At 46.7% G+C, this 27985-nt stretch overlaps 2 protein-coding genes across 2 annotated transcripts in view; one reads left to right on the top strand and one right to left on the bottom strand.

Moving 5' to 3' along the window:
• Positions 1–17203, top strand: part of PMPCA (peptidase, mitochondrial processing alpha subunit) — a 42766-nt gene extending 25563 nt beyond the window's left edge. The window contains exons 9-13 of the mRNA XM_030207632.1: positions 4113–4231; positions 4776–4866; positions 5063–5125; positions 5223–5367; positions 16663–17203. Coding sequence (XP_030063492.1) covers positions 4113–4231; positions 4776–4866; positions 5063–5125; positions 5223–5367; positions 16663–16832 — 588 coding nt within the window. The 3' untranslated portion in view covers positions 16833–17203. The remainder of the gene's footprint in view (positions 1–4112; positions 4232–4775; positions 4867–5062; positions 5126–5222; positions 5368–16662) is intronic.
• Positions 17204–27274: 10071 nt separating this feature from the next.
• The window catches only part of INPP5E (inositol polyphosphate-5-phosphatase E), a 45372-nt gene continuing 44661 nt past the window's right edge, over positions 27275–27985 (bottom strand). The window contains exon 11 of the mRNA XM_030207624.1: positions 27275–27862. Coding sequence (XP_030063484.1) covers positions 27859–27862 — 4 coding nt within the window. The 3' untranslated portion in view covers positions 27275–27858. The remainder of the gene's footprint in view (positions 27863–27985) is intronic.

The following is a 27985-nucleotide window of genomic DNA, read 5'->3' as shown; positions in this document are numbered from 1 at the left end:
TAAGTGCTGTGCAGTTTGCCAGCACTAGGGAGTGAATGTGGCAGGGCATTGTGGCCTCTGCATAGCTCCGTAGTGCAACGAGTTGGGATGTGGGGAATCTGGGCAGGCGGCTGCGCTGACTCCAGTGTCCAGGGTTTCAGTGGGACCATCCTCTAGGAAGCCCGTTTGGGCGGTTTCTTGTTTTCGGTGAGAACCGCCGCCATTTTGTCCCCAGCATCTGGCCTTGATCTCCCTCTGCACTTGGAGGCCTTTTCTACCCCGGGATCTCTGCTCTTTGGCCCTACACCACCAGGTGCTTTGGGGGTTGATTTTCTCCCGGAAATTGTTTTGGCCACGTACAAGGCCTTTTGCGCGAAACAGGCTGCGTTGCAGGGAGACTCCTCTTCCTTCTCCCCTTCTAAACGCAAGTGTGGGGAATGGGAGAAGGATGAGGAACCCCTTGACTGTGCTTCCCAGGGGTCGGAGGCTTTACCTGGCTGGTCTGAGGAGGACCACCTCAGGGACCAGGTGCAGCCGGGGGTGAGGGACTACCGCCTCCAGAGGAAGACGCGGTTGTCTTCATTTTCCATTGGGAGGAGCTGCATGAACCTATGTCCAAGGTGTCTTCTGTGCTGTGGCTCGAGGAGTCTCCCCCAGAGGCTACTCGGATGGTGGATCCCTTGCTTAAAGGGGTTCTCAGATCCTCCCACTCTTTCCCCATGCTCCAAGACATTCAGGATGTCATCCAGGCGCAATAGGCTTCTCCTGATGTCCATTTTCGGATTGTGAAGTCCATATATCGCCTTTATCCCATTCCAGAGCAGGATTGCGAGTCCTTGTGTCCCCTCACGGTGGACGCTGTAATCTCAGCGGTCACCAAGAAGACTACAGTGCCCATGGATGGTGGCGCTGCCCTTAGGGACCCCCAGGATCGTTGACTGGAAGCGCTGCTGAAGCAGAATTTCAATGTGGCTGCCTTGGCTGTTCATGCGGCTCTGTTTGTGGGCGTTTGGTAGCCTGGATGTCTTTTCGTTGGGCAGAGCACTTTTTGGACAGAGTTGGATGATTGGTTCTTAGTGGATCAGGCCACCAAATTGGAGATGGGACTTCTTCTTCTTGTTGGATGCCTTGTATGATCTACTCCATGCATCCTCTAAATCTATGGCTCTTAGTGCAGCTGCCCAGTGGTGGTTGTGGCTTTGGAGCTGGTTGGCGAACGTGGCGACCAAGTCTAAATTGAGCAAGTTTCCCTTCTGAGGCTCCCTTTTGTTTGGCAAGGATCTGGATAAGTTGGTCAAAAGTCTAGGGGAGATTAAGGTTCCTTGGCTTCCGGAGGATAGGCCTCATCCAGTGGGCAGAGGCATGTCCGGGAAATCTAGGTTTAGTGAGTCACGTTGCTATAGGCCACGTAAAGTAGGTGATCCTCAGCATAGTCATTTCTTTCAAAAAATGCAGTCCTTTCGGGGGGGGGGGGGGAGGAGAGGACCGGGACTCCGGACCTTCGTGGCTGACTCTGGCAGACCTGCACAATGAAGGTGTTGGGGTCCAGTCCTTGGTTCCCGTAGGGGCAAGACTGAGGGAATTCTACCAGGAGTGGACCCGGATTACCTCGGGTCTGTGGGTACTCTAGGTGGTTCGCGACGGTTATGCACTGGAGATCAACTGTCTCTTGCCGGATACCTTTGTGGTGTCTCCTTGCAGTGCCCCTTGGAAAGTACAGGCGGTTCAGCAGACCCTGTGTCAGCTGATGGCCTTAAAAGGCGGTGGTTCCCGTATCTGAGAGGGAATGGGGCACAGGTTGTTATTACATCTCTTTTGTGATCCTATCGGCCTGTTCTGGATCTCAAAGGGGTTAATCGTGCTCTTCAGGTCCTTTCCTTTCACATGGAAACCTTGCACTGTCATTTTGGCGGTGCAGCCCGGGGAGTTCCTGTGTCTTTGGATCTGATGGAAGCGTACCTTCATATCCCCTTCATCACCCGTCTCATCAGCATTTCCTTCGCTTCGCCATTTTGGGGAGGCATTATCAGCTTTGTGCACTCCTCTTTGGTCTGACAGCAGCTTCCCATACCTTTTCCAAGGTAATGGTGGTAGCTGCAACTGTTCTGCGCAAAGAGGGCATTTTGGTGCATCCGTATCTGGACGATTGGCTCATCCAAGCGAAGTCTTACCGGGAGACTGTTCAGGCTACGGCCCGAGTGGTGCACACATTCCAGTCCTTGGGCTGGGTAGTCAATCTTGGACAAAAGTCATCTTCAGCCGTCCCAGACTGTGGAGTATTTGGATGTTTATTTTGATGTGCGGGCAGAGATTTTCTCCTGGTGGCCAGGATTTGCAAATTCCAGTCGCAGGTTTGGTCTCTTTTGGACTCCTAGTGCCAGAGGGCCAAAAATTACTTGCAAGTGCTCGGCTCCATGGCAGCCTCGTTGGAGGTGGTACAGTGGGCCAGGTCTCACATGTGACCCTTGCAGTGGACTCTACTGTCCTGCTGGTCTCCCCAGTCGCACTCCCTGAAGGATCGCCTCCCTCTTCACAGCCTGGTGAGACATAGTCTGTGTTGGTGGATGGTGTTGAGTCATCACGCAGGAGGCATGAATCTGGATTCCCCACAGTGGACTGTGGTGATGACAGATGCCAGCTTATCCAGTTGGGGGAGGGGGGGCACATTGTTTGAGAAGAGAGACTCAAGGGGAGTGGTCTCCTCTAAAGGAGAGTTTGTTGATAAATGTGTTGAAACTCAGAATGATCCGGCTGGCCTTCCTAGCCTTTCAACCTCTTCTGATTGGAGCGGTGGTGCAAGTCATGTCAGACTGAACCACGGCAGTCACCTACATCAATCATCAAGAAGGCACAAAGAGCCAGTCAGTGGCAGAGGAAGCATCTCTTCTCGTGTGGGCGAAAGTTCATATGGTAAGTCTCTCCACAGTTCATGTCGCTGGGGTGGACAACGTGCAGGTGATGGAAACTCAGTCCAGAGGCCTTCTGTCAGATAGTGGACTGCTGGGGCCTCCTGTTCATGGACCTCATTGCATCCGCCGTCAACACTGTGCTTCCTCACTTCTTCAGCTGGCGGAAGGATTGGCCCATCATCAGCCTGCTTTATGTGTTCCCCCCTTGCCCTTGATAAGCAGAGTTGCTGCTTCGAATTCAGCATCATGCCGGACAGGTGGTTTTGGCTGCGCCAGATTGGCCATGCAGGCCATGGTAAAGAGACCTCATTCGGCTTCTCTTGGCAGAGCATTTTCAATTTCCACTGGTGATGGATACAGTGTCCTGTGGATTGCCCTCCTTTCACCAGATCTCTGAGATGTCTATTATATCTACTTCTGTTGGTCTAGACAAAGGACAGTATACTTTTATTAAACTTCAACTCCTTCCCTACTCTTGTTCCCTTCCTTCACTGAGGAAACTCAGCAGGAGGTGGTATTTCTTGAGCCCAGTTTTAGAGAATGATCACAGTAAATGGACATGCTACATGATGTAATTTGCTCTTTTTTTTTAACCTGGCAGTTAGGTCTTGCTCCTTTTGGGCTTTCAGCTCAATTGAAACCAGCCTCTATTAGATGAAGCCCTAATAAGCTTTGTACACAACTACTTTAAAAGTTTTCCCCTGTTTTTATCTCCCCTCCCCCCGACAACCTAGCCCAGTTATTGCAGTAACAGTTACATCACCAGAGTTCTTACTGTTGTGGACTTTAACTCTGGCCATTAGCTATCACTGTTGCATGAGGATGATGACTCCATTTGCCCGCTCTTGTCCAGCCTCGGTCCACCTGGGATGTGAAAGATGAGGACTAGGAATTGAACCCACGTCCCTCCCCATGACAGGCCATTTACTTTCCATTAAGAATACAGCTTTTGCATTATCTGTCCACAAAGGTTTCCTAAATACTAAGAGCACCCGTTAGAGGTACCACATTCTTTTATTAAAATATAGGCATTACTGTCTGTATAGTCTGGGCCCAGTGCATGCCAGCCAGCTCAGGGGTTGTTGATCCATTACAGCTGCAGTAGGTAGCTGCACAAGCGTATCTTTAATCAATAAATGTTTATTATGTGGTTCTTAATTGTCCTTAGTTAGTGCCTGATGTCCTAGTACAATCTCCTAGCTGACCCATCTTCTCTTACTGTAGGAGGAAGACTTCATTCCTTTTGCAGTGTTGAACATGATGATGGGAGGAGGAGGATCTTTTTCTGCAGGAGGTCCAGGGAAGGGCATGTTCACCAGACTTTACCTCAATGTTCTCAACAGGTTTGTATCCAAGTGTCTTGTGCTGGGTAGCTAGGATGGGTCTAAACTTTTCTGTCGCTGTTATCTCAGCATGCTCAGGATAGGAGGGAGATCTGTGAGGCAAAGCAACTTGTAACAGACTAAGGAGTACACTAAACAAAATTGTTATTCTTATGACAATAGGTAGGTGCCATCATAATTTGAGATGGCTGGATGAAGCAGCCCACTGGATATGGGGGCATGGATTCAGTAAGAAACCAACTAGGATGTCTGTCCACTAGAAGCCACATAGCTATCAGGAGATTCTAATGAGTTTTTAGGTCTTGGGGACAGTCAGTTACTGGTACAGGAATCTGTTGCAATGGAGTCATTTGGAAATATGGTACCCTCTAGTGATAAGGGAATAGGTTGCGTCTGAGATCAATAGAATGGATTTATTTTTTTAGTTTGAAGTGCTCATTTGATAAACTTCAGAACAGTTTGTTGACACATCATTGGTAGTGGCTGAGATGCTGCATGTCTTGCTGTCCCACTGCCTCTTCACATCAGTAATGTGTATTTTTAGGCATCACTGGATGTATAATGCAACCTCGTATCATCACAGTTATGAGGATACGGGCCTCTTATGTATTCACGCCAGCGCAGATCCAAGACAGGTAAATCCTTAGACTGTATTTAATCTATCTATGAATTGCAATCCTCTAATTTGCATACTGTCATTTGGTTAAGTTACAGTCACGTAAGATTCAAGCCATGAGGGTTGGCTTGGTTTTTCTAGTTAGGAAGGAGACACACAGCGGTATGCTCTGGTTCATCATTTTCAAACGTAATAATGATCCATTCTACTTTCAGGTCAGAGAAATGGTAGAAATCATTACAAGGGAGTTCATCCTAATGGCAGGAGCAGTTGGAGAGGTAAGGGATTGTTTCTTTAAACAGGACCACAAAAAGACTGGCTTGTTGACCTCACTCATTTCTTTCTTTTCTCATTTTCCATTGATTCTGTTTTCAGGTGGAGCTGGAGCGAGCAAAAACTCAGCTGAAATCTATGCTAATGATGAACTTAGAATCTCGACCGGTTATTTTTGAGGATGTAGGAAGACAAGTGCTGGCCACTGGCACTCGAAAGCTGCCCCATGAGCTCTGTGATCTTATAAGTGAGTTAGATGTGCACCGTAATTTTGTAAAATTTACATATACAGTGGTTTTTTATGTCACATTCTATTCAAAATTCAATGGAATTATAAAGGTTACAAAAATAAAATTTAGAAATGACATACCATAAGTGTGGGAGAAATAATAATGCTATATAATATAGCACCTTAGCTGGCTCCAGTGTATTTTAAAATCCAACTCCAGTCCTTGAAGGCTGCAAAACAGTCTAGTTTCTGGATACCCCTCATTGCATATGCACAAGATATTTGCATAGGAAACTAGATGTATTTATGACCCTCAAGGACTAGATGTAGACACCCCTGAGAAAGAGTTGCTGCAACCAGTAGGCTTGCTAGTAATGCACAAGATAGCTTTTAGATAGATAAAAAGGTGTAGTGTTTGTTATATCAGCATGAACAGACACTTGGAAGATAAATACCTTTCCTTATCATCTATGCCAGACCATTCCCGACATGTAGGTAATATGCTCTCCTACCAGCAGAGGGAGACTGAGAACTACTGATTAGTGACACCTGTATAAAGGACTGTGCAAGTCTGACCTGCTCAGTATTTCTTAGTCTCTCAGCAGAGGAGCGTGAGTCTGTGCAACTTGGTCCTTCTTTATTTTTTCTTTTTACTGGGAGTGCCATTTTTTGGCCCCATTTAGCCTAATTCTAAATTGATAAAGGTGCTTCCATTGCATCCCCAGATCAATCCAGAGACTTGTGGGTTATGTCCCTCAAGCAGCAGGTGAAGATATAACAAGATTGAGTGGGAAAAAAGAACCCAAATTATAGCTATGTCATGCAAGGTTCCATGTTAGGAGTTACGGACCAAGAAAGGGATCTGGGTGTCGTCGTCGATAATACACTGAAACCTTCTGCTCAGTGTGCTGCTGCGGCTAGGAAAGCGAATAGAATGTTGGGTATTATTAGGAAAGGTATGGAAAACAGGTGTGAGGATGTTATAATGCCGTTGTATGGCTCCATGGTGCGACCGCACCTTGAGTATTGTGTTCAATTCTGGTCGCCGCATCTCAAGAAAGATATAGTAGAATTGGAAAAGGTGCAGCGAAGGGCGACTAAAATGATAGCGGGGATGGGATGACTTCTCTATGAAGAAAGACTAAGGAGGCTAGGGCTTTTCAGCTTGGAGAAGAGACGGCTGAGGGGAGACATGATAGAGGTATATAAAATAATGAGTGGAGTGGAACAGGTGGATGTGAAGCGTCTGTTCATGCTTTCCAAAAATACTGAGACTAGGGGGCATGCGATGAAACTACAGTGTAGTAAATTTAAAACAAATCGGAGAAAATGTTTCTTCACCCAATGCATAATTAAACTCTGGAATTTGTTGCCGGAGAACGTGGTGAAGGCGGTTAGCTTAGCAGAGTTTAAAAAGGGGTTACACGGTTTCCTAAAGGACAAGTCCATAAACAACTACTAAATGGACTTGGGAAAAATACATAATTCCAGGAATAACATGTATAGAATGTTTGTACGTTTGGGGGGCTCGCCAGCTGCCCTTGGCCTGGATTGGCCGCTGTCGTGGACAGGATGCTGGGCTCGATGGACCCTTGGTCTTTTCCCAGTGTGGCATTACTTATGTACTTATGGCGGCACAGGACCACATATAGCAATCTCAGTATTCTCTCTAGCTAGCAGGTGGAAGGACATACCTGTGCAGCTCTGCGTTGATCTGACTCCTATCCCATTCCCTCGGGGGCTGTTGTCTTTTTGTGGGGCTGAGGTGCCGTGTGATGTTCAGGATACCTAGTGGGGCCAGGTCCCTCCCCTCCTCCCCCTGCCAGCCTCACTAGCCAGTCTTTTGGGGCGCATTGGCGCGTGGTCTGAATGCCTGTGTCAACTCTCTCCTGTCTCTCTGTCAGGTAGAAAAATAAAGCGTTTGCACTTATTGCAGGCTTTTCCCCGCAGACTGATTAGAAGGGCACTGGGCCAGTGCCGAGTCTCCTGCACGTGGGAAGGCTAAATTAATATTGCTTTGGGGGCCTGTCATGTCAGCGTCATCAGAATCATCGAAGTGCTGCTTGTGCTGCGGGAGCAGAAGTGCAGCGTCAGGTGCATGTGACATGTGACAAATGCTCTAAGGCCGGGCCCCAAGGCAGGAAGCAGAGCGGGGAGCCGCCGGTCCGATCGCCGGCAGGGGAAAGCTCTACCATCTTTGGCGGGAACGCCACTGGCAGGCCCAACGCGTGCCTCTGCTGGCACCATTTTTTCTTGCCATGCGGTCAGCCCCGCGGCGGCGGAATTGCAGTCCGCCCTGCTCTCACTCCTGCAAGAGGTGAGTGGTGCTGGTAATTCCTCGGTAGAGGCTGTGACGGAGGTGACTCCCTTTCCACCAGAATTCGTGCTTCTCATGCACAGGGCATTTTTATTGAAGTCTGTAGGGGGTTCAGCTACAGAGGCTCCTTTGACTAGTCCTCAGAACCCCCAGTCTGTCATGACTCAGAGTCTCCCTAAGAGGCCACGTTTAGAACTTCCAGGCATTGAGGAGGATTTCTCTGGACCATCTGACCCAGAGGAGGGCCAGTTTTCAGGGGACTCCCTGCAGGCTGCTGCTGATGGGCTGGATGAGGGGGAGCTGCCGCCAGGTGAAGGGGATGACCCTACAGCAGTGCGGCTATTCTGCAAGGAGGAACTCCCTGCTTTGATTGTGCAGGTGCTAGAGGTGTTTAAACATCTCTTCTCTGGATTCGGCACCTCCTGCGGTGTCCACCCCTTCCATTATGTTGGGTACCAGAGGTCCATCCAAGGCCTTTCATATCCATGAAGCCATGAAGGTTCTCATTACGGCACAGTGGGACACGCCAGAGGCAAACCTGCGGGTGGCGTGGGCTATTAAACGGCTTTGTCCTTTGTGCCCGGAGGACTTGGACTCCCTGTGTATGCTGGTAGTGGACTCCTTGATCACGGCGGGCACGAAAAAGACCACCTTGCCAGTGGAAGGAGGAACAGCTTTTTTGGACCCTCAGGACTGAAAGCTGGAGTCAGCTTTGAAGTGGCTTCCTTGTGCCTGCAGGCATCCATCTGTGGGTCTTACGCAGCATAGGCTTGTCTTTCCTGGGTCCAGAAGGCTTCCTCTACGGAAGAGCTCATTGATTGCCTGCCGGCTTTGGAGTCTGAGATAGGGTACCTAGCGGATTTGCTGTACAATATTCTTTGGGCTTCAGCTAAAGAGAGTTCCCTAACAGTGACAGCCCGACAGTGGGTCACTGTCGCTTGGCACGGTTCCCTTTTGGGGTAAACTCCTCTTTGGCGATGTCCTCGTACAAACTGTGAAAGAGCTAGGGGAATCTAAAGGTCAGCGTCTACCGGAGGACCGCAGTAAAGCGTGATCTAGGTATGCCCGCCCCTGTTTTAGGGAGGCTAAGCGCTACAGGCCTGGTTGGTCTGGCACCTTCCAGCGGCCTCGCTTTTAGCAGAAGGAGCAGTCCTTTCGGGGTGACCGTTGTGCAATTGCCTTGGGACCCAGAGGACAACAGGGAAATAGAGGGGCTCAATTATGGGGCCCTGGCCCATCACCTTCCTGCTATTGGGGGACGCCTGTCCCTTTTTTGGGAGGAGTGGGACAGGGTCACTTCAGACGAACGGGTCTTGGAAGTTATTCAGGACGGCTACAAGCTCGAATTCGCTTGCCCCTTGACGGATTTTTTCCTCGAGTCCCCCTGCAAAGCTGTGGTCAAGCGAGCGGCAGTTCAGGAGACCCTAGCCGAGCTGCTGCATTTAGGAGCAGTCATCCCAGTACTGTCCACTGAGGTCGGGCAGGGTCACTACTCCATCTACTTCGTGCTTCCTAAAAAAGGCGGGACCTTCCGCCCTGTTCTCGATCTCAAGTCTGTCAACAGGTGTTTGCGGGTGCAGCATTTCCAGATGGAAACACTGCGCTCCGTCCTGGCGGCGGTTCAGCCAGGGGAGTTCTTGACTGCTCTTGACCTCAAGGAGGCATATTTGCACATTCCCATTTGGCTGCTTCATCAGCATTTCCTACGCTTTGTGGTTCTGGCTGTACATTACCAGTTCCAGGCCATGCCCATCGGGCTGGCAACGGCACCACACACCTTTTCCAAGGCTATGGTGGTCGTCGCAGCTTTTTTGAGGACTTGGGGCATTCAGTGCACCCGTATTTAGAAGACTGGCTGATTCACGCGGCATCACACACAGAGAGTGTTCAGGCTACGGAGGAAGTGCTACGGCTACTGCGCTCTCTGGGTTGGATAGTCAACTTGCAGAAGTGTCAACTCAAACCGTCGCAGTCTTTGGAGTATCTGGGGGTCCTGTTAGACACCCAGCAGGGCAGAGTGTTCCTCCCAGAAGCTCGCAGGGTGCGGTTACAGAATCAGCTTTCTTCTCTGCTTCAGGCTTCGGCTTCCAGAGCTTGGGATTATGTGCAGCTTCCGGGATCAATGGCAGCAATGTTGGATGTGGTCCCATGGGCCAGGAGCCACATGCATCCTCTGTAGTGGTCCCTGCTTAGCCATTGGTAGCCCCTCTCCAAGGATTATGCAATTCGAATCCCATGGTCTCCGTGAGCACGCTTTGCGATGCACTGGTGGCTCATGACACAGAATCTCTTAAAGGGAATGCTCCTCGCGATACCAGAGTGGATCGTACTGACCACAGATGCCAGTCTGTCTGGTTAGGGTGCCCACTGTCTTGGCTGGACGGCCCAGAGCACCTGGTCCCTAGTGGAAGCGACACTACCAATAAGTCTTCTGGAGTTACGGGCCATCCGTCTGGCGATGCAGGCCTTCGAGGATCTTCAGAGTCAGTCGGTCAGGGTGTTATCCGACAATGTGACAGCTCTAGCATATGTCAACAGGCAGGGGGGCACCAGGAATGCCCAGCTGGCAAAAGAAGCCTCCTCCCTTTGTCTTTGGGCAGAGAAACACCTTTCCCTCTTGGCGGCGCACATCGCGAGAGTATTGAATATGGAAGCAGACTTCAGCTGGACCTGGGGGAGTGGGAGCTCTCCCAACAAGTGTTCGATCTGATCATGCCCTGTTGGAGAGTTCCGGTGATCGATCTGATAGCTTCAGCAGGGGCAGAGAGGCCCACTCCGAGGGCATAGACGCGCTTCTCCAGCCATGGCCGGAGGATCTCCTTTACGTGTTTTCTCCGTGGCCCATGATAGGGCGTGTAACCTTGCAAATTGCTTGGCATCCGGGGCCGGTTATTCTAGTGGCTCCGGGCTGGCCCAGGCGTCCGTGGTACGCAGATCTCATCCATCTGCTTGCTGACAGTCCTCTGCGGCTGACAGAACACGGCAATATCCTGGTTCAGGGTCTGATAGTCATGGAGAATCCCGCCACCTTTGCGCTTACAGCGTGGCTATTGAACTGATGCGCCTCAGGCATAAGGGTTATCCAGACGTGATTGCCACGATGTTGCAGGCGTGGAAACGATCCACGTCAGCTTACGCAAGAGTATGGCGCACCTTTATCTCTTGGTGTGCCTTAGCGGGCATTTTGGTGGAGTCGGCATCGCTGTCATCTATCCTGGCATTTTTGCAAGAGGGTCTCTATAAAGCACTTTCCTTGAGCACCCTTAAAGTGTAAGTGGTGGCTCTGTCCTGTTTTAGGGATTGCTTGTGTGGTCACTCTCTAGCGGGCTCATCCGGACGTGGTACGGTTTTTACGGGGAGTCAACCATATTAGGTCCCTGCGGCCGCCGGTGCTTCCAGAATGGAATCTGAACCTGGTTTTCTGAGCAGTGCACTGACCTCCTTTCGAACCCCTGGGTCAGGTATCCCTGAAGGACCTGACGATGAAGACTGTGTTTTTGGTGGCTGTGGCCTCTGCAAGGAGAGTATTGGAGCTCCAGGCTTGTCATGCAGGGATCCCTTCCTTTATTTCACCGAGGCGGGGGTGTGCATTCGGACCATTCCTTCCTTTTTGCCTAAAGTGGTATCTCCATTTCATCTTGGTCAGGCTCTGGTGTTGCCAGCCTTTCGGCAGGAGGAGTACCCAAGTGAGTTCCGGGTGTTGCACTGTTTGGATGTGAAGTGCATTCTTCTACGCTATTTAGAAGCCACGATTTCCTTCCGTCGCTCAGATCATTTGTTTGTGCTGTTTGCGGGACGTGATAAAGGGGCTATGGCCTCTAAGGCAACGGTGACCTGTTGGCTTTGGGAAGCGATCAGTTTGGTATATTTGTCCTCCTCTTAAGGTGCGAGCGCACTGTACTAGGGCTCAAGCTACATCCTTCACAGAGGCTCGTTTGGTGCCGTTGGAGTACATTTGCAGAGCGGCTACGTTTAGGGGCAAGTTGCTCTCAGAGAGGATTTGGAGAGTCCAAAGTGGCACAGCTTCCAGAGGATAGGTCCCGATCGGCTGCGGAAATTTTCGGTGGTATCGACCAGGTAGAGGAGCCAGGTCGCAGCGTGCTCGTTTCTGGAATAGGGGCCAGTTCTTTCAGACCTTTCTTTCCTTTCGATGCGGTAAAAGAGGGGGCCGTGAAGGGCCTTCCGGAAGCCCGGGCTTCCTAATGATATTCTGGAAACCCAGCATTTGGTGGTGCCCATAGGTGGCAAATTGAAGCTGTTTTACCAGAGGTGGGTCTGTATAATGTTGGGCCAGTGGGTCCTCGATATTATCCAGGACGGTTATGCCCTGGAGTTTTGTCGCTGTCTTCCAGATGCCTTTCTTGTGTCTCCTTGCAAGTTGCTGGTCAAAGCAGGGGCCGTACGTCTGACCTTACAATGTCTGCTGGCTCTTCGGGCGGTAGTTCCAGTCCCTCCAGGCGAGAGAGGTTCTGGGAGGTATTCGATTTATTTTGTGGTGCCCAAGAAGGAAGGTTCCTGGCATCCGATTGTGGATCTTGAGCGGGTGAATCTGGCTCTCCGTGTTTCTCCTTTTCGCATGGAAACTGTCCAGTAGGTAATAGTAGTGGTTCAGATGAGTGAGTTTCTCATGTTCTTAGATCGGATGGAGGCGTACCTGCATATCCCAATGCTCCAGAACATCAGAAATATCTTCACTTTGCAGTTTTGGGGGAACATTACCAGTTTTGATCAATGCCCTTCGGCCTGACCATGGTGCTGAGAATCTTTTCCAAGGTAAGGGTGGAGGTGGCGATAGGCCATCTGCGGCAGGAGGGCATTCTGGTGCATCTGTACTTGGATGACTGGCTTATTCGAGCGAGAGAGCAACAGCTCAGGTTGTTCTCCTACTTCAGCATCTGAGGTGGATAGTCAGTGTAGCCAAGAGTTCTCTAGTCCCCAGCCAGACGCTGGAATATCTAGGGGTACGTTTCAACACCTGGAACGGGATGGTGTATCTTCTGGTGGCCAGAATGCAGAAGATTTGGGCTAACATTCACCATATTTTCACCTTTTTGGCTTTGGCCGCCTGGGATGGTCTGCATGTTCTAGGTTCCGTGGTGGCAACCATCGAAGTGGTGCCATGGGCAAGAGCACACATGAGGCCTTTTCAGGTGGTGCTGCTGCTGCTGGCGTAGTGGTCGCCTCAATCGGAGGCTCTCTCTTACCGCCTTTGGCTTCGCTGGGAAATGCGTCTCAGCCTTCTGTGGTGGCTGGACCAGCACCACATGAGTCGGGGCATGCCTCTGGACTCGCCGGATTTGAGTAGTAGTGATGAGGATGCGAACCTCTATGGATGAGAAGCTCATTGTCTAGGACAGGTGGCTCAGGGGAGCTTGTCAGAAGAGGAGTCCCAATGGTCCATCAACCGCCTGGTGACTCGGGCAATACGTTTTGCCCTGTTGGCCTTTCAGCACCTGTTATGCTGCTGAGACGTGCAGGTCCTATCGGACTATGCAACTGCGGTGGCTTATGTCAGTCGAAAGGGAGGTATGAAGAGCCTTTGGTTGGTACAAGAGCCAGCCCTTCTCGGCCTGGGCAGAACAGAACCTGTGATTGCTGTCTGCTGTGCATATGGCAGGGGTCAACAATCAGGAGCTGGATTTCCTTTGTCAGCATCGACAATCTGGGAGAGTGGAGTCTGGTTCCCACAGCTTTCCAACTCATAGTCGACCAGTGGGGTCTGCCGGTCATGGATCTCATGGCCACAGCCTAGAACGCCACGGCTCCACAGTTTTTCAATCAAAGAAAAGAACTGTTGTCAGAGGGGCTGGATGTGTTGGCTGAGCCCTGGGTTCTACAGGGTCTGCTCTTCGCATTTCCTCTGTGGCCGCTGATCGGTCATGTTCTTGATCGCATTCGAGGACACAGCGGTTGGGTGGTCTTAGTCGCTCCCCGACTGGCCTTGCCATCCCTGTATGTGGACCTGGTGCGGATGCAAGTGGATGATCCACTTTGTCTTCCTCTGCAGGACAGACTTCTGAAGCAGGGTCCCATTTTAATGCCAGATGTGGGTCAATTGTTGTTGCTTCAGTTTCAGCCTGGGAGAAAAGAAAATGAGAGATCTCTTTGCTAAAGTTCTTTGAACTGATATATGTCCACTCTGTGACCCCCTCATTACCTCTCCTCTCTCATTTCTCCCCACATTCCTCCCCGTGAACTCCGCTCTCTGAACAAATCTCTGTTATCGTCCCCCTTCTCCTCCACCGCTAACTCCAGACTTCGTTCCTTTTATCTCGCAGCACCTTATGCCTGGAACCGTCTTCCCGAACCCATACGTCTAGCTCCATCTCTACTTGTTTTTAAATCTATGCTGAAAGCCCACCTTTTCACTTCTGCCTTTGGCTCCTAACTACTACTCATTTGCCCTCCTCCTCTCTACCCATTAATTCCCTTGCTCGTTAATGTCTTGTCTGTCTGTTCTACCTAGATTGTAAGCTCTTTGAGCAGGGACTGTCTCTTTATGTTAAGTGTTCAGGGCTGTGTGCGTCTGGTAGCGCTATACAAATGCTATTAGTAGTAGTTAGTTTTCTAATTGATCCATTTTTCAGTTACTTGTTACTGTTTGCCCTTATTTTTTTTTTTTGTCCACTGTTCCAAGTTCTGAGAATAAACACATTTGTTTGCTTTGCCTGTCTGGACTGATAAACAATCCTGGTGGTTTGTGTGTTGGGTTTGTGAGTGCTTTCTGGGAACTGTGGGACCACTGGGAATATGGCTCCAGTAACCTAGAAATCGCTGGCAATAATTGGAGAGTGGGAGACTTGCCCAGAGGCAGTTGTGACCCAGTCGGTGGGAGGAGGGTGTTAGTGTAGAGCACAAGCGGCAAGTGCAGGCGGACCTGAGCTGTGCTGAGGATAGACCTTCTAAGTGGCCACTGGGTAACCCCAGGCGGGTGGCTAGGTGTTTTGTGACAATACCCATTTAAGTTCTTGCAAGAAGTTCACCTTTCTGGCCTATGTTCGAGTCTGGTGTATTTTTGAAGACTGGTGCGAGGACGAACCGGTGGCCCCCCTTTGGGCCTCGTCACTCAGATTCTGGATTTTCTTCAGTGTGGCTTGGAAAAGGGGTTGTCATTATCTTCCTTTTGGGTGCACTTGGCAGCGCTATCTTGTTTTCGGGGCCCATTGCAGGGGCGTTCCTTGGCACTCCATCCAGATGTCTCAGTTTTTCCAGGGCTCAAGAGAATGGACACCCCCCCCCACCCACCCACCCCAAATCCAGCCAGTTGTTCCCCTTTGGGATTTGAATTTGGTGCTGTCTGCCTTAACTAAGACTCCATTTGAGCCTCTTTGGCAAGCCACTTTTAAGGATCTTTCCTCTCAAAAGTGGTGTTTTTGGTGGCGATCACTTTGGTGCGGTGTATTTCAGAGTTGCTTGCTTTGTCATGTAGAGAGCCCGTTCTGGTGTTTTTGAAAGAGAAGGTGTCATTGAGGCCGGTCCCTTCCTTTTTGCCTAAGGTACTTCCCCTTTTCATGTTAATCAGTCGATTTTCTTGCCTTCCATTTCACGGGAGGAGGCGGCTTCTTCCTCCTTGCATAAACTAGATGTTGTTAGGGCACTGAAGTGCTATATGCGCCGGACGGAGGAGTTTCGGTCCACAGATCGTCTGTGTTGTTTGTGGGGCCATGCAGAGGATAGGCATCTAAGGCCTTGATCGCTCAATGGATTAAGGAAGCAGTTTTGTTTGCTTACTTGCTGTGTGGTAAGACAGCGTTGCCAGTGTTGCGGGTCCATTCTACAAAGGCACAAGCCACCTCATGGGCGCAGCATTCGCTTATCCTTCCACTCAATATTTGCAGGACCGCTACTTGGTCTTCTCTGCACTCTTTTGTTCGACATTATAGGTTGGACACTTCTTTTGGTGCTTCCGTGTTGATCTGGGGACTTTCCCACCCTCGGTGAGTACTGCTTTCATACTTCCCACTCATCGGGAATGGTCTGGAGTAGACGATAAGGAAGGAGAAATTAGATCTTACCTGCTAATTTACTTTCCTTGAGTCTCTCCAAACTAATCCCAAACCCTGCCCTGGAAGAGTGTGCTTTGGGTGGTGGTGTGGGGGGTCTGAGAGCTGCAGCGTCATAGTACAGATATATATTTATATTTATTTTTGGTGCTCAGTTCTTTTCCTAGGGTTTTGTTGGTTATTACACTGTTCCTGTTTTAGGTTGTTTCCTGTTCTTTTTTACTGCTTTGGCTATGCGAAATACTGAGCAGGTCAGGGTTGCACAGTCCGTTATACAGGTGTCAGTAGTCTCCCTCTGCTGGTAGGAGAGCATATTACCCACTTGTCGGGAATGGTCTGGAGAGACTCGAGGAAAGTGAATTAGCAGGGTAAGATCTAATTTCTCCTTCTGTATGTAATTCAGTGAATACACACAATCATTATGGCCTTCATAGCCTAGGAGCAGAGAAATGGTGAAAAGTAAGTTGGTATTTTTGAGAAATATAAAAGCAAAACAATTGGAGAATAATTGTTTTGTCACTTAAAATAGACATAAGCAATAACTTCTGATCTTCCTATTTTGTTCTGTTTCATTCATGAGGGGAGAGTTAACAAAAATTCCTCATCTTTGGCCTATGCTGATTCTTTAGCAGTGCAGGCCTCAGGTGTTTCCCAAGTCGATGTTGCACAAACAAAATATATTACAGCCATACTCCATGTTTTTATTAAAGCAGCTAGTTCCACAAACAAATGATGATGAAATTAAAAATAAATAAATACATTAGAGCCAGAAGAAAAGAGGTCTGACAATAAGGCCAAAGGAAGCATTAGTATTGAGCTAACACCCAGAAACTCAATGCTAAGTTTAGGAGGTTCTAGGTATAGTTTTGCCTCAGATGCTGTCTCATTAATCCTGTACACTATTCCTAAAGCAGTGTTCAGGAACTTATTTTTATTTAATAGTACTTCTTTCGTCAGTTTAAAATTAACATTGCATCTTGTTATCTCATGTAGGCAATGTGAAATCAAGTGACGTTAAGAGAGTGGTCACAAAAATGCTTCGCAACAAGCCAGCTGTGGCTGTATTGGGGGATCTGACAGAGTTGCCGGAATACGATGACATCCAGACCGCCCTCACTAGTAAAGATGGCCGTTTGCCAAGGACTTTCAGACTTTTTCGATAAAACTTTGCCATAAAGGGTGGAAAACAAGGTGGTTTTTTTTTTTTTTCGCAGATAAGAGGGGCACTGTTTAAAGTGCATAGTGAGGCACTGTTTTCCTTTTTAGCTGAACATTCTACATTGTTGATGGATTGGTTATTTGTCTTGATACAAGTGGGGTAACATTTTGAGCAGTGGAGGAAATCCTGGAACACCAGCTGAGAGCAAGGGCCTCAAAAATATAGAACTTCAGATCCCAAGAGAGACATAAAACAGAGCGCTATACAACATCCTTACAGCCCAGTGAGATATATACGGTAAAGGCTTTTCCCAAACACTCTTCTCTTTCCCCCCCCCCCCCCCCCCCCCCCCCCCCCCAACCTTCCTTTAGTCAGATTTTCAGGATATCCACAATGAATATGCATGAAAGATTTGCATACAGTGGAGGCAATGTATGCAAATCAGTCTCAAGCATATTCATTGTAGATATCCTGAAAACCTGACTGGCAAGGGAATATTCCAGGACCGACTTGGGAAACACTGCTTTAGTGAACATAGCTGCAGTCCTAGCTACATTTTATCCATGCATTTTTATTGTAGATATCCTGAAAACCTGACTGGCAAAGGGGGGGGGGGGGGTGTATTCCAGGACCGACTTGAGAAACTTCTTTAGTGAACATAGCTGCAAAATCTGCAGCTACATTTTATCCATGCATTTTTCCACCTGTTTTGAAAGTCAGAAAAATATCACTTATCACCTAAGGAAAAAGGTACCAGCAGATACTCGCACCTCCTGTGATGTTACTTTTGAAAATACAACAAATACCTACCCTCGATATGGGCAGAGGTGTAAGTGGTGGTTTAATCCACATCCTGGGAACACTTGACCCAGGTATAACAATGTGTGTACTTTTAGTATACGCAGGTTGGGAATTTTTCAGTTAGCTCATTTCTGTAGATGGAGCACTTTTATCTATAAGAATGGCTTTGAAAATTGCCCTCTAATTGTTTTTGCAGTTTCTTTAATTTTAAACATGAAGTATTTAATGTATCCCTCTCTTCTCTTCGTTAGCACTATAAAAGCATTTGCATTTAGAAAATACAGGTACACAACCTGACCTTAAAATAAAATATGGTGGTATAACTCCTATCATCAGTGGTATCTGAAGATTAAATTATGATTAGCTCATGCAGCAATTTGTTCTGCAACCACAAGTAATTAAGCTGGACCTAGCTTTAAGCAGGAATTACATTATACTTAAATCCAATTTTCTGCTTTTACTTCAGATTGTGAAAAGCTACCAGTTGTGTTGAACCTGTCTTTAATTCCATAGTATTAAGTGCAGTCTATGGAGGTCAGGATTTGTAGGTGGTACAAGATTCTGTAACACTGTACACTCTACCTATGGAGAAGTAACATTTTTGGAGTGCTACAAGAAATTGATGCTGTTTACTAAAACAAAATCCATAAACAGAGAAAATTGGTATAACACATTTCTACCTCTGAGGCTTTTTGTCAATTGCTGAAACTCCATTTCAGGCCTGAGCTCAAATTGTTTTAGGCAATGGCAGACTATTACTATGAAAAGCATTTCAATGTGAGGTGGAAGAAAGAAGGCAATTTTTCAAGACTGGGTCCTGTAATTTTTTTTCTTTTATATATATATACTAGTAAAACATGCCCGTTTCTGCCACAAATGAAACGGGCGCTAGCAAGGTTATCCTCAGAGTTCCAGCTTGGCCCCCCTCCCTCCCTCTCCGAGTTCCAGCCCCTCTCCCTCCTGCAAGTTCCAGCCCCCCTCCCTCCCTCTCCTCCCATGCCCCGCCCTCCCTCTCCGAGTTCCAGCCCCTCTCCCTCCTGCGAGTTCCAGCCCCCTCCCTCCCTCTCCTCCGAGTTCCAGGCCCCCCTCTACGAGTTCCAGGCCCTCCCCTCCCTCTTCTCCCTCTCATCCGAGTTCCAGCCCCCCCTCCCCTCCCATACCTCCCTCCCTCTTCCCCCTCCAAGTTCCATGCCCCCCTCTCCGAGTTCCAGACCCCCCGCGCCTCCCTCCCTCGCTCCCCTCTGAGTGCAAGCCCGACCTGCATTGCCCACCCTCTTCTCCCTGTCCTTCGCCTGCCCCTCGCCTTCCTGCGTGCCGCCCAGAATTTAAAAGTTCTTACCTCTGGGTCCGGCGGCAGCAGTGAAACACGAGCAGGCACGGCGCTTCAGCCTGCCTTCTTTTCTGTCTCAGCTCTGCCTCTGGTCCCGCCCTCATTTCCTGTTTCTGGAAGGGCGGGACCAGAGGCAGAGCTGAGAGAGAAGGGAAGGCAGGCTGAAGCGCCGTGCCTGCTCGCCTTTCACTGCTGCCACCGGACTCCGAAGTAAGAACTTTTAAATTCTGGGCAGCACGCAGGAAGGCGAGGGGCAGGCCGAGGACTGGGAGAAGAGGGTAGGCAACGCAGGCCAGGCTGCCACTCTGAGGGGAGAGAGAGGGAGGGAGGCGCGGGGGATGGAATTCGGAGGGGAGGAGAGGGAGGCGGGCTGGAACTCCGAGGACAGGGGGAGGGAGATTCTCCCACGATTGTATCCTCACCGCCAACGTTCTGTGGCTGGCTGGTGCTGGTTTCCCTTCCCTCTCAGGGATCCGCCCTCTGATGTCATCATGTTCAGACGCGAGGGCGGACCAATGGGAATTGTGTTACGAACCCAGGCATTCAGACATAGAAAGTTGGAGGTGCAAATTATTATATAGGATATATTCTCTTCCCCTCACATATATGGATATACAGTAAAGTATGCTAATGGCTCTCTCACAGGACTGTCAACTCTGCATGTCTATTGTTACAATTCTGTGTATCATTTACTGTGGTAATATTTTCAGGAAATGTAATTAAATTATATATGTACAGATGCTGGTGGTGTATATACTGTAGCACTGGACAAACGAGACAAACTTGCTCCTACATCTGGCTAATGTGAGATTTCCTTATTTAATGCACACATTTGAATTATGTGGTACTTAATGCTATATTTCAATCCCACTGGTCCACTGAGTGTTAGAAGTTTAAAAACATGAGGTAAAACCTAAAAGTAGGCATATAAAATAGCAGTAGTAGGCTAATATTCATTGCAGCAGTTCATCCTAACTTCCAATCAGATTTTGTGTGATTACTTTTTGTGTAGACAGGATTTTAAACATATTACGTTTTCATCTTTGCCAAGACAAAACTCAAGGGTAAATTTCAATTTTGGTACTGTAATTGTGAGCCATTTGCGGCAGGGAAATAATCTAAACCGGAGTCAAAACAGAATGAAGTGACTTACATAAAGTCACAAGAAACAGCAGTGGGAGAAGCAGGAGTTGAAGCCTAGCTTTCCTTATTCTCTCAGCCTACTGTTCTAAGCACTTTAGCAACCCTCCATACCGGTCAAGACGCTTGGGTTATGTACATCTACCAGCAGAGGGAGACTGATAACTCCTGACTTACTGTATAACCTTCCTGCGCAGACCTCATCCAGCCAATATTTCTCAGTCTCCCAGTAAAGGTGGACGTGCAGCCTGTGCAATCTTAGCCATTCTGGTAGGCCCTGGGAAGCTTTCTTGGATATTTTTTTTTTTCTGGTATGCAGCTGTACCCAATTGGGAAAAAAAAAAAAAAAACTGCTCAGTGTTGACTGTGCTTCAGGAGTGTTGGTCTGTGTGGCCACGTTACACCTTCAGGTGTTACACTCGTGTGGCCAAGTCCCTCCCCCTCCTGTACCTTCTGCTCTCAAGTGGGCTTTTGTGTGCCTCAGCTTCTGGGTCTCCCAGGAGTCTTGAGTGCCCCTTAGCCAATGAACGGCTTGCAGCAACTTTCTGGGAAAAAAAAAAAAGGAAGATAGAACCAGTGCTAGTGGATAGCAGAGGGCTGGCCTTCAGGTGCATGTTTTTAGGCTCCGGTGCTGACCTGTGTAGTTTTCTGCCTTTTTTTCTGGTTGTTGGGTGCACTGCAGGTCACAGGCATGAGGTCGGGGAAGTTACTTCATTGCCTCGAGTGTGCGCAGCACAGCTTGAAGGCACCCGGAATGCAATGTCAATTTTGCGGAGAGCCGAAGTCAGCTCTCGGCCCCCAGCAGGACACAGTGTTGGATCGGGGGGTTGCTGAGGATTCTGCGTTGGCAAGATCAGCTCCAGCAAGCTCTTAGGGGGCGGTTTTGGTATTAACAGCCGCCGTTTTAAATCCTTCCCACACTTCTCAGCCTCCTCTGCGGCTTTTCCCTGAGGCGCCCTCCTGAGCCCTTATTCTGTGGGGGAGCCTTAAGGGAGTATGGGTTTCATTTCATAATTTTTTGGTCCATTTTTCAGGCCTGGAGAGCAGGATAGACCTTTCAGGGAGATTCGGGGTGCTCTCCCTCTCTAGGGGCTGCAAAGAAGCCTAGGTTGGACTGGGGATATGGAGGAGACCTCAGTCCCCTTCTCTGAGGAGGAACTAGGGGCGCGGGGCATGGGCGGAGATGCTGTGCTGTCTGGAGAGGAGCCTTCAGTGGTTAGAATTTTCCATAGGGAGTAGCTAGAAGAGTTAATTCTGCAAGTTTCTATTACACTTAAACCATGTTTTTCTATGTGTTCTGTAATTTTATTCTTTTCACTGTTTTGCCAGTACTGAAGTCAGGCTTACCAGTCTAATTTCCCAGATCACTCCTGGAACCCTTCAGGCACTACGGACAATTTTAATGACATTACAGATCACTAACAGCAGATCAGCAATTTGTTTGAGTTCTTTCAGTACCCTGGGGTACTGTTTAACTTGTCGATTTGGCTCAGTACACTCTTCCATGTTCACTAAGATTTCTTTCAGATCCTTCACATCATCACCCTTGAAAACCATTTCTGGTACAGGTAGATCTCATACATCTTCTTCAGTAAAGACCGAAGCAAAGAATTCATTCAATCTCCCCGCTATGGTCTTGTCCTTCTTAAGTGCCTCTTTTGGTTCTTCATAATCTAATGGTCCCACGGATTCCGTCACAGGCTTTCTGTGTCTGAGGTTCTTGAAAAAGATGTTACTATGAATTTTTGTCTCCGCATCAAGTTTTTCTTCATATTCTCTTTTAACCTCCTTTATCAGTGCTTTGCATCTAGATTGACAGTGCTTATGGTGCTTCTTACTTTCTTCATTCAGATCCTTTTTCCATTGTTTTGGCTCTAATAGCTTCTTTCACTTCACCTTTTAACTATGCTGGCTGTCGTTTTGCTCTTCTTTCCACCTTTGTTGATACATGGAATACATCTGGTCTGGGCTTCCACGATGGTATTTTTAAACAATGCCCGTGTCTGATTTAAAGTCCTAACTTTTGCGGCCGATCCTTTTAGCTTCTTTTAACCATTGCCCTCATTTTGTCAGTCGCCCTTTCAAAAATTAAATACTGCTATAGTAGATTTCACTTGAGATTTCAGCCAGATTTGATCATGTTATGATCACTGTTTCCCAGCAGATCCAACATCGTTACCATTCATACCATGCCCTGCTGTCCACTAAGGACTAGATCTATAATAGCTCCCCCTCTTGATGGTTCTTGAACCAGTTGCTCCAAGATGCAGTCATTTATTAACATCTAGGAATTTTACCTCCCTAGTGCTCCCTAATGTAACTTTTATCCAGTCAGTATTGGGGTAATTGAAATCAATTGGGTATTCCTGTTTGTTTGTTTTTTGTTTGTGCAGACCAGTGACCATTAGATGAGTATCATTATTTCTTCTGCCATTTTGAAAGTTGAAGACTGCTGTTATTTCAATTGACCTTATTTGTGCAGAAGCTTGATGAACATTAGTCCAATGTGGTTTTGGATTGCCCATTTGATGTTTTGTGGAGGGTTTTTTTTTTTTTCTGACCTATGATTACCTAAAGGTCTACCTTTGAAATAGCTACAGGCTGGTATGGCTCCTTGTGATTGAGGTCTTTTTTCTACATGATTTTTTGTGACGTGAGTGGGCATTTCAGAAACTCGCTGGAAGACAGTGGATATTTTTGTGGAATTTTGGTTTGTTCTATTCTTCCCTACTTGGTAATTAAAATCACCCATTATTATATTGTTGCCCAGTTGGTCAACTTTCCTAATTTCTGTAAACATTTCTTCATCTGTGTCTGTTGTGTCCTGGTGGATGGTAGTACAGCCCAACCAGTAGTATACTCCTTCCCTTCACACATGGAATTTCTAGCCATAAGGATTCCACTCATATCTGTCATGTAGAATGTTTATTTTTATTTATTACATTTGTACCCCGCGCTTTCCCACACATTGCAGGCTCAATTAACTCAATTCCTTCTTTAACATAGCGCAACTCCCCTCCAATTTGATCCACTCTGTTATTGTGATATAATTTGTACCCTGATAACACAGGGTTCAAATTATAACACAATTATCAGAAACTTACCAAAGAAAGTGGAGTCTGGAAATGAGAAGGGCTAATATATAAGCACATGAAAGGTCAGCGAGCAGTTTAGTAACTAGATCAAGACAATTCTTGAGAGGAGCGATGGAAGGAGAATATGGATTAGTAGGAAAAAGGAGGATGATATCGGCATAAAAATAATCTGAGATGCCAGATGTGTGGATGATGGTAGCAAAGGGGCTTAGAAAAAGATTAAAGAGAAGGGAGGATAGTATAGAGCCTTGGGGAACCCTGTAAGGCAAGGAACTAAAGGCGGATGTGGAAGAATCAGTGACAACCTTGTAAGAATGACTGGGAATGAAAGTGTTAGAAAGTTTTCCTTTTTAAGAGTGACATGAAGATTGGCAACAGAATGGCCACCCCAGACGGAGTAGAGTGTATGAGAAGTGATCTACAAAAATTAGAAGCTTGGGCTAATTCTTAGCCATTAAAACTTCAGTGAGAACTTAAGAAAGGTAAGGTGATGCATTTGAGGTGGAGAAACCCAAAGGAATTGTATGTAATAGGTGGTGAGAGATAGATATGCACAGACCAGGAAAAAGACCTCATGATGTCAAGGTGGAAAAATAATAGGACAAGGACAGAAGGACCCATGGCTACAATGAGTGGTATAAACAGCAGAAAAAAAAGGTGGTAGTGCCCCTGTACAAGTCATTGATGAGACAGCACTTGTAGTATGTATTCAGTTTTGAAGGTTATATTGTGCCCAGGACATGAACAAACTCAAAGCTGTTTAGAGGAAAGCAATCATGATGGGAAAGGGTCTGCAACAGAAATAAGAGACTCAAATATGTATACTCTTGAGGAGAGAGAGGATACGGGCATTAAAATTATTGATAGAGTAAGAAACAAAACAACCTTTTCCAACACCGGAGGCTACAGAACTAGAGAACATAATTACAAGGAGAAAAGCTTACAATTGGCATCAGTAAATGGTAGATGCTTGGAATGCTTTTCTGGGGGAAGTGGAGGGGTTGAAAACAGTGATGGAATTCAAACATGGGATAAGTACAGAGGTTCCCTGTATGGTGTGATGATGGAATAAAAGTATAAAGCATTTAAACTCATAGTAAAACTTAAACTTTGCATTACGTAGCTTCCCACTATTCCAGAACCTGTGGGATAGTTGTGTCCATGAACCAGCAGGTGGAGAAAGAACTAAAAATTGAGCTGAGTAGCTATTGGCAGCCAGTCTAGCTCCTCAGTATTTTCCATCACCAGCAGGTGGATGGAAATGCTTTTCAGCCTCTGGTTCTGAGTGATTTGCTCCTGGTCCAGTTGGTCCCCAGTTGAGCTTTGCAGGTGGCTAAAGTCTGCAAAGTCATAGCTGGAGGTCTTCAGATCCCAGTCTCTCGTCTCCTGCAACTTTTTTTTTTATCTCTTCCCTATTTACTGTGGAGCTCTCCCTTTCCAGCATGCCTACCTTACAAAAAGAAAAAGAAAAAAAAAAGAACAAAGAAATTTGCTGCAGAGCGTAGGACAGGGCTTTTCTCATTTGTGGTGAGACTTGTGGAGATAAGATTGTGAGCCCTCTAGGGACAGAGAAAGTACCTGCATATAATGTGTACAGTGCTGTGTACATCTAGTAGTGCTATAGAAATGATTAGTCGAATTTGCTCTACTACTATTTAACTCGGAACTGCTTGGAGGGCTGCAAGTTGTGCAGGGGAGGGATCTCGACGCACCACTTGGGACATGTGCTGCGCTTGTCACAATCGAGGTGAATGGTGACTCTTGCGGAGGCAGTTAAGCAGTGTTCTCGCTGTGAAACCCACCAGCTGGCGGCAGGGTGTTGCAGTGTGTGCAAGCTGGGAATCAGGAAACAGCAGCAGCACATCTTTGGATTTGGCACAGCATCCAAATAAGCCGGGGTCTTCAGGCTCTCCAGCAGGGCTGGTGCAGTTTTGATACAGGACAATGCGAGAATGGGCACCATTTTGTCAGGGCACACTGGCAGTGATGAGCAGCCTCTTGTCTGATCACATGCAGAGCACAGCCAATGTTTTACAGCCTGATTCAGCAACAGTTCTATTTTATATCTTCATAAAGTGTTTTTTTTCCTGAGTTTCTTATGGTGTATATAAGGGGTTAGCACAGAAAGGACTCCCCCCTCCCACAATTTAAACCAAGGCTGAATCTGTGACTTTTGAATTTTGACTATTTTTTAGCAGTGGAATAATAGGTTGCCGAGTAAATGCAGGTTTACCTTTGTTTTAATCTCTTTCTTATGAAAGGAAGTCAGATTGAGAGATCTTCTTCTTCTATACCCACCACACTTATGAGATTATAATTTTTTAAATATTTTATGTCTCATAGGTTGCAATGTTCATTTTCCTGCTGCCGTTGACAACAGTTCACAAAAACAAACAGCAAATCCTCTTCTGTGGAGAATATGTTCCCATTCATTACTTTAATAAGGAGCTCTTATTCAAAAAATTTTTTTGTTATTTTGTTTCTTTTATATAAAAGGTAAGTTGAAGGGTAAGAAGGGCTAGCTAATGATTCAGTGTATCTAACACTTTTAGTAACATATCAAGATGATATGATTTCTCAAGCTACCTTTTTGATAACACTTTCATCATAGAGTGATAAACTAGAGAATGGACATAGGGATGGAGTGGGCTGAGGCACAGAGACTTTGTCCCCGTGTCATTCTCTAAAAGCATGAGCCTAGTCTTAAACAGGTTATTCCAACTAGATGGAAAAGCATCTATAAAATGCTGGAAGCAACATATAAAAACAACCCCAACTGCATTCAATGATTAAAAAACAAAAACTGCAGAAGCTGCTTTTGGATTGAAATGAAGCATTCTTCAATGACATCACTGGTGTCTTGTCTGCCTTTGATGTGGCAACAAGAGTCTTGTCTGATGATCAGATTCCTACAATCTGCACCATCTTTCCATCACATGCCCAGTTGCTCAAGCATCTTACTGTTACTGCAACAGATTCATCCATTGTTGCTGGCATCAAGGAGCATTTCCAACACATTGACATTTATTTTCCTGTTCAAACATTACACAGTGTTGGTTCTCTTCTACACCCACATCTGAAAGTCAATCTAATTATCTTCCCAGATGACGTAAAAACCACAGGCAACTGAATCTTTGAGAATCTTGTACCAAAACCAGATGGAAATAGGAGGCTTGAGTCCATCAACAACTCAGACTCCTCCAAATCTACATTCCCAGAAAGCATCACATCCATGGAAGTGACCCCTCCAAAAGAATGAAAATGGATGTTAGTTTTCTGAGCAACTTTTTATGGAACAATGTTCTTTTTAAGACTATTGTCAATGAATTGGACAATTATGTTTTGAATTTTTGGAAAATTGAATGTTTTAAATGGAATATGTTAGCTTTTGGATATGTGCATAGCAAATGTCTTTGTATTGTGTTCAGTAGAAAAGGAAATGCATTTGTGTTTTATGTCTCCAGTGTTGAAGTAATGCTAAGTTTAACTTCTTGGGGTTACCATTCAATTTTTGTCTATATGTTATTTCTAATTTGTGATCCCTTGTTCTGAATTTGGTGAGGGTCTGTTGGTGTGATAATAATAGCAGGTGGGAAATTGGAGGGGAGGCAGAGCAGGGAGGGGAGCCCTCCTTTATTTTCTGACCTTGGCCCAAGCAGATCTAACACCAGTCCTGACCCTTGATGTATAGCTGGTGAGGATTCCCAAGCATCCCCAGCTAAGGACCTTCTCCAAGGACAGCCAGAACTCCCTTCTACCAAGCTCTGCAGTTGGCAACAGCATCCTTGAGCCATTGACAACTAAGCATGTGTGGGGTACCAGCATGAGTGGCTCAGGGTTATTGCTGCTGTCTGCCAAGCTTGGTAAAAGAGAGTTCTGGCCACGTTCAGAGAAAGTCATCAGCTGACAGAGCTTGGTGATCCTTATTAGCTAAAGTATTTATATTTTGAGGTGGGGGTAGGGCAGAACAGAGAAAAGTTTGTGCCCACACACTTTGGGTTCAGGCCCACCCAAAACTGGCTGTCTGGCTACACCACTGACCAGAAACAGTTTTTAAAACTAAAGGTATGTACACTTGCTGTGGGGGGGAGAGGAACAACTTTTTTTTAACAATTTCCTTTTAGATGTATAGCAAAATGTTCTGAAAATCAGTATGTTTTCTTTCATGCAGTTTAGAACAATTCTGATAAAGAAACTACTGTAGCTAAGGAAAAGTCATTTGCATGTATTACCACAGGTTTATATTTTGTAGATAGTTCTACCCTTGAAATTTTTTTTTTTTAATGTTACTGTCTCATACTGCCATAATGTGGCCCCTTTATTTCCTTTGAAATTTGGTTTATGTCTTACATTTTTATTGATGTAGTTAATAATTTTAAGTTGATGCACATGGCCAAGTTGTATTAATTTATTATTTTAAATTTTCCATCTTGTTATTTTCTGTGTTCTTGGATTGTCTATTTTGTACTTGTTTTGTAACAATTTTTTATGAGTACATATTTTTGAATCCAGTTTGTAATCATCAGGGTATTTATAGTTCCACAGTCACTCTTCATCCTACATAACTGGAAGTGCCAATCTGTATAACTTAATGCCTCAGTAATACGTCGTCTTTTCAGTTTTTTCACAAAGCATCAGGAGGCAGGCTGGCAGCTGCAGAAGACCTAGCTGAAAACAAATTGACAAAGTACAGCAATCCTTCAGAGGCTGGATACTTCCCTGCAAACACATGGATCTGGACTGTAGAAGGCTTTTTTTTTATTTTTTTTAATTATTTCTGAATAAACAATT

Source organism: Microcaecilia unicolor, chromosome 6, assembly GCF_901765095.1.
Source record: "Microcaecilia unicolor chromosome 6, aMicUni1.1, whole genome shotgun sequence".
Lineage (NCBI taxonomy): Eukaryota > Metazoa > Chordata > Amphibia > Gymnophiona > Siphonopidae > Microcaecilia > Microcaecilia unicolor.
This window is presented reverse-complemented; position numbering and strand designations above follow the sequence as displayed.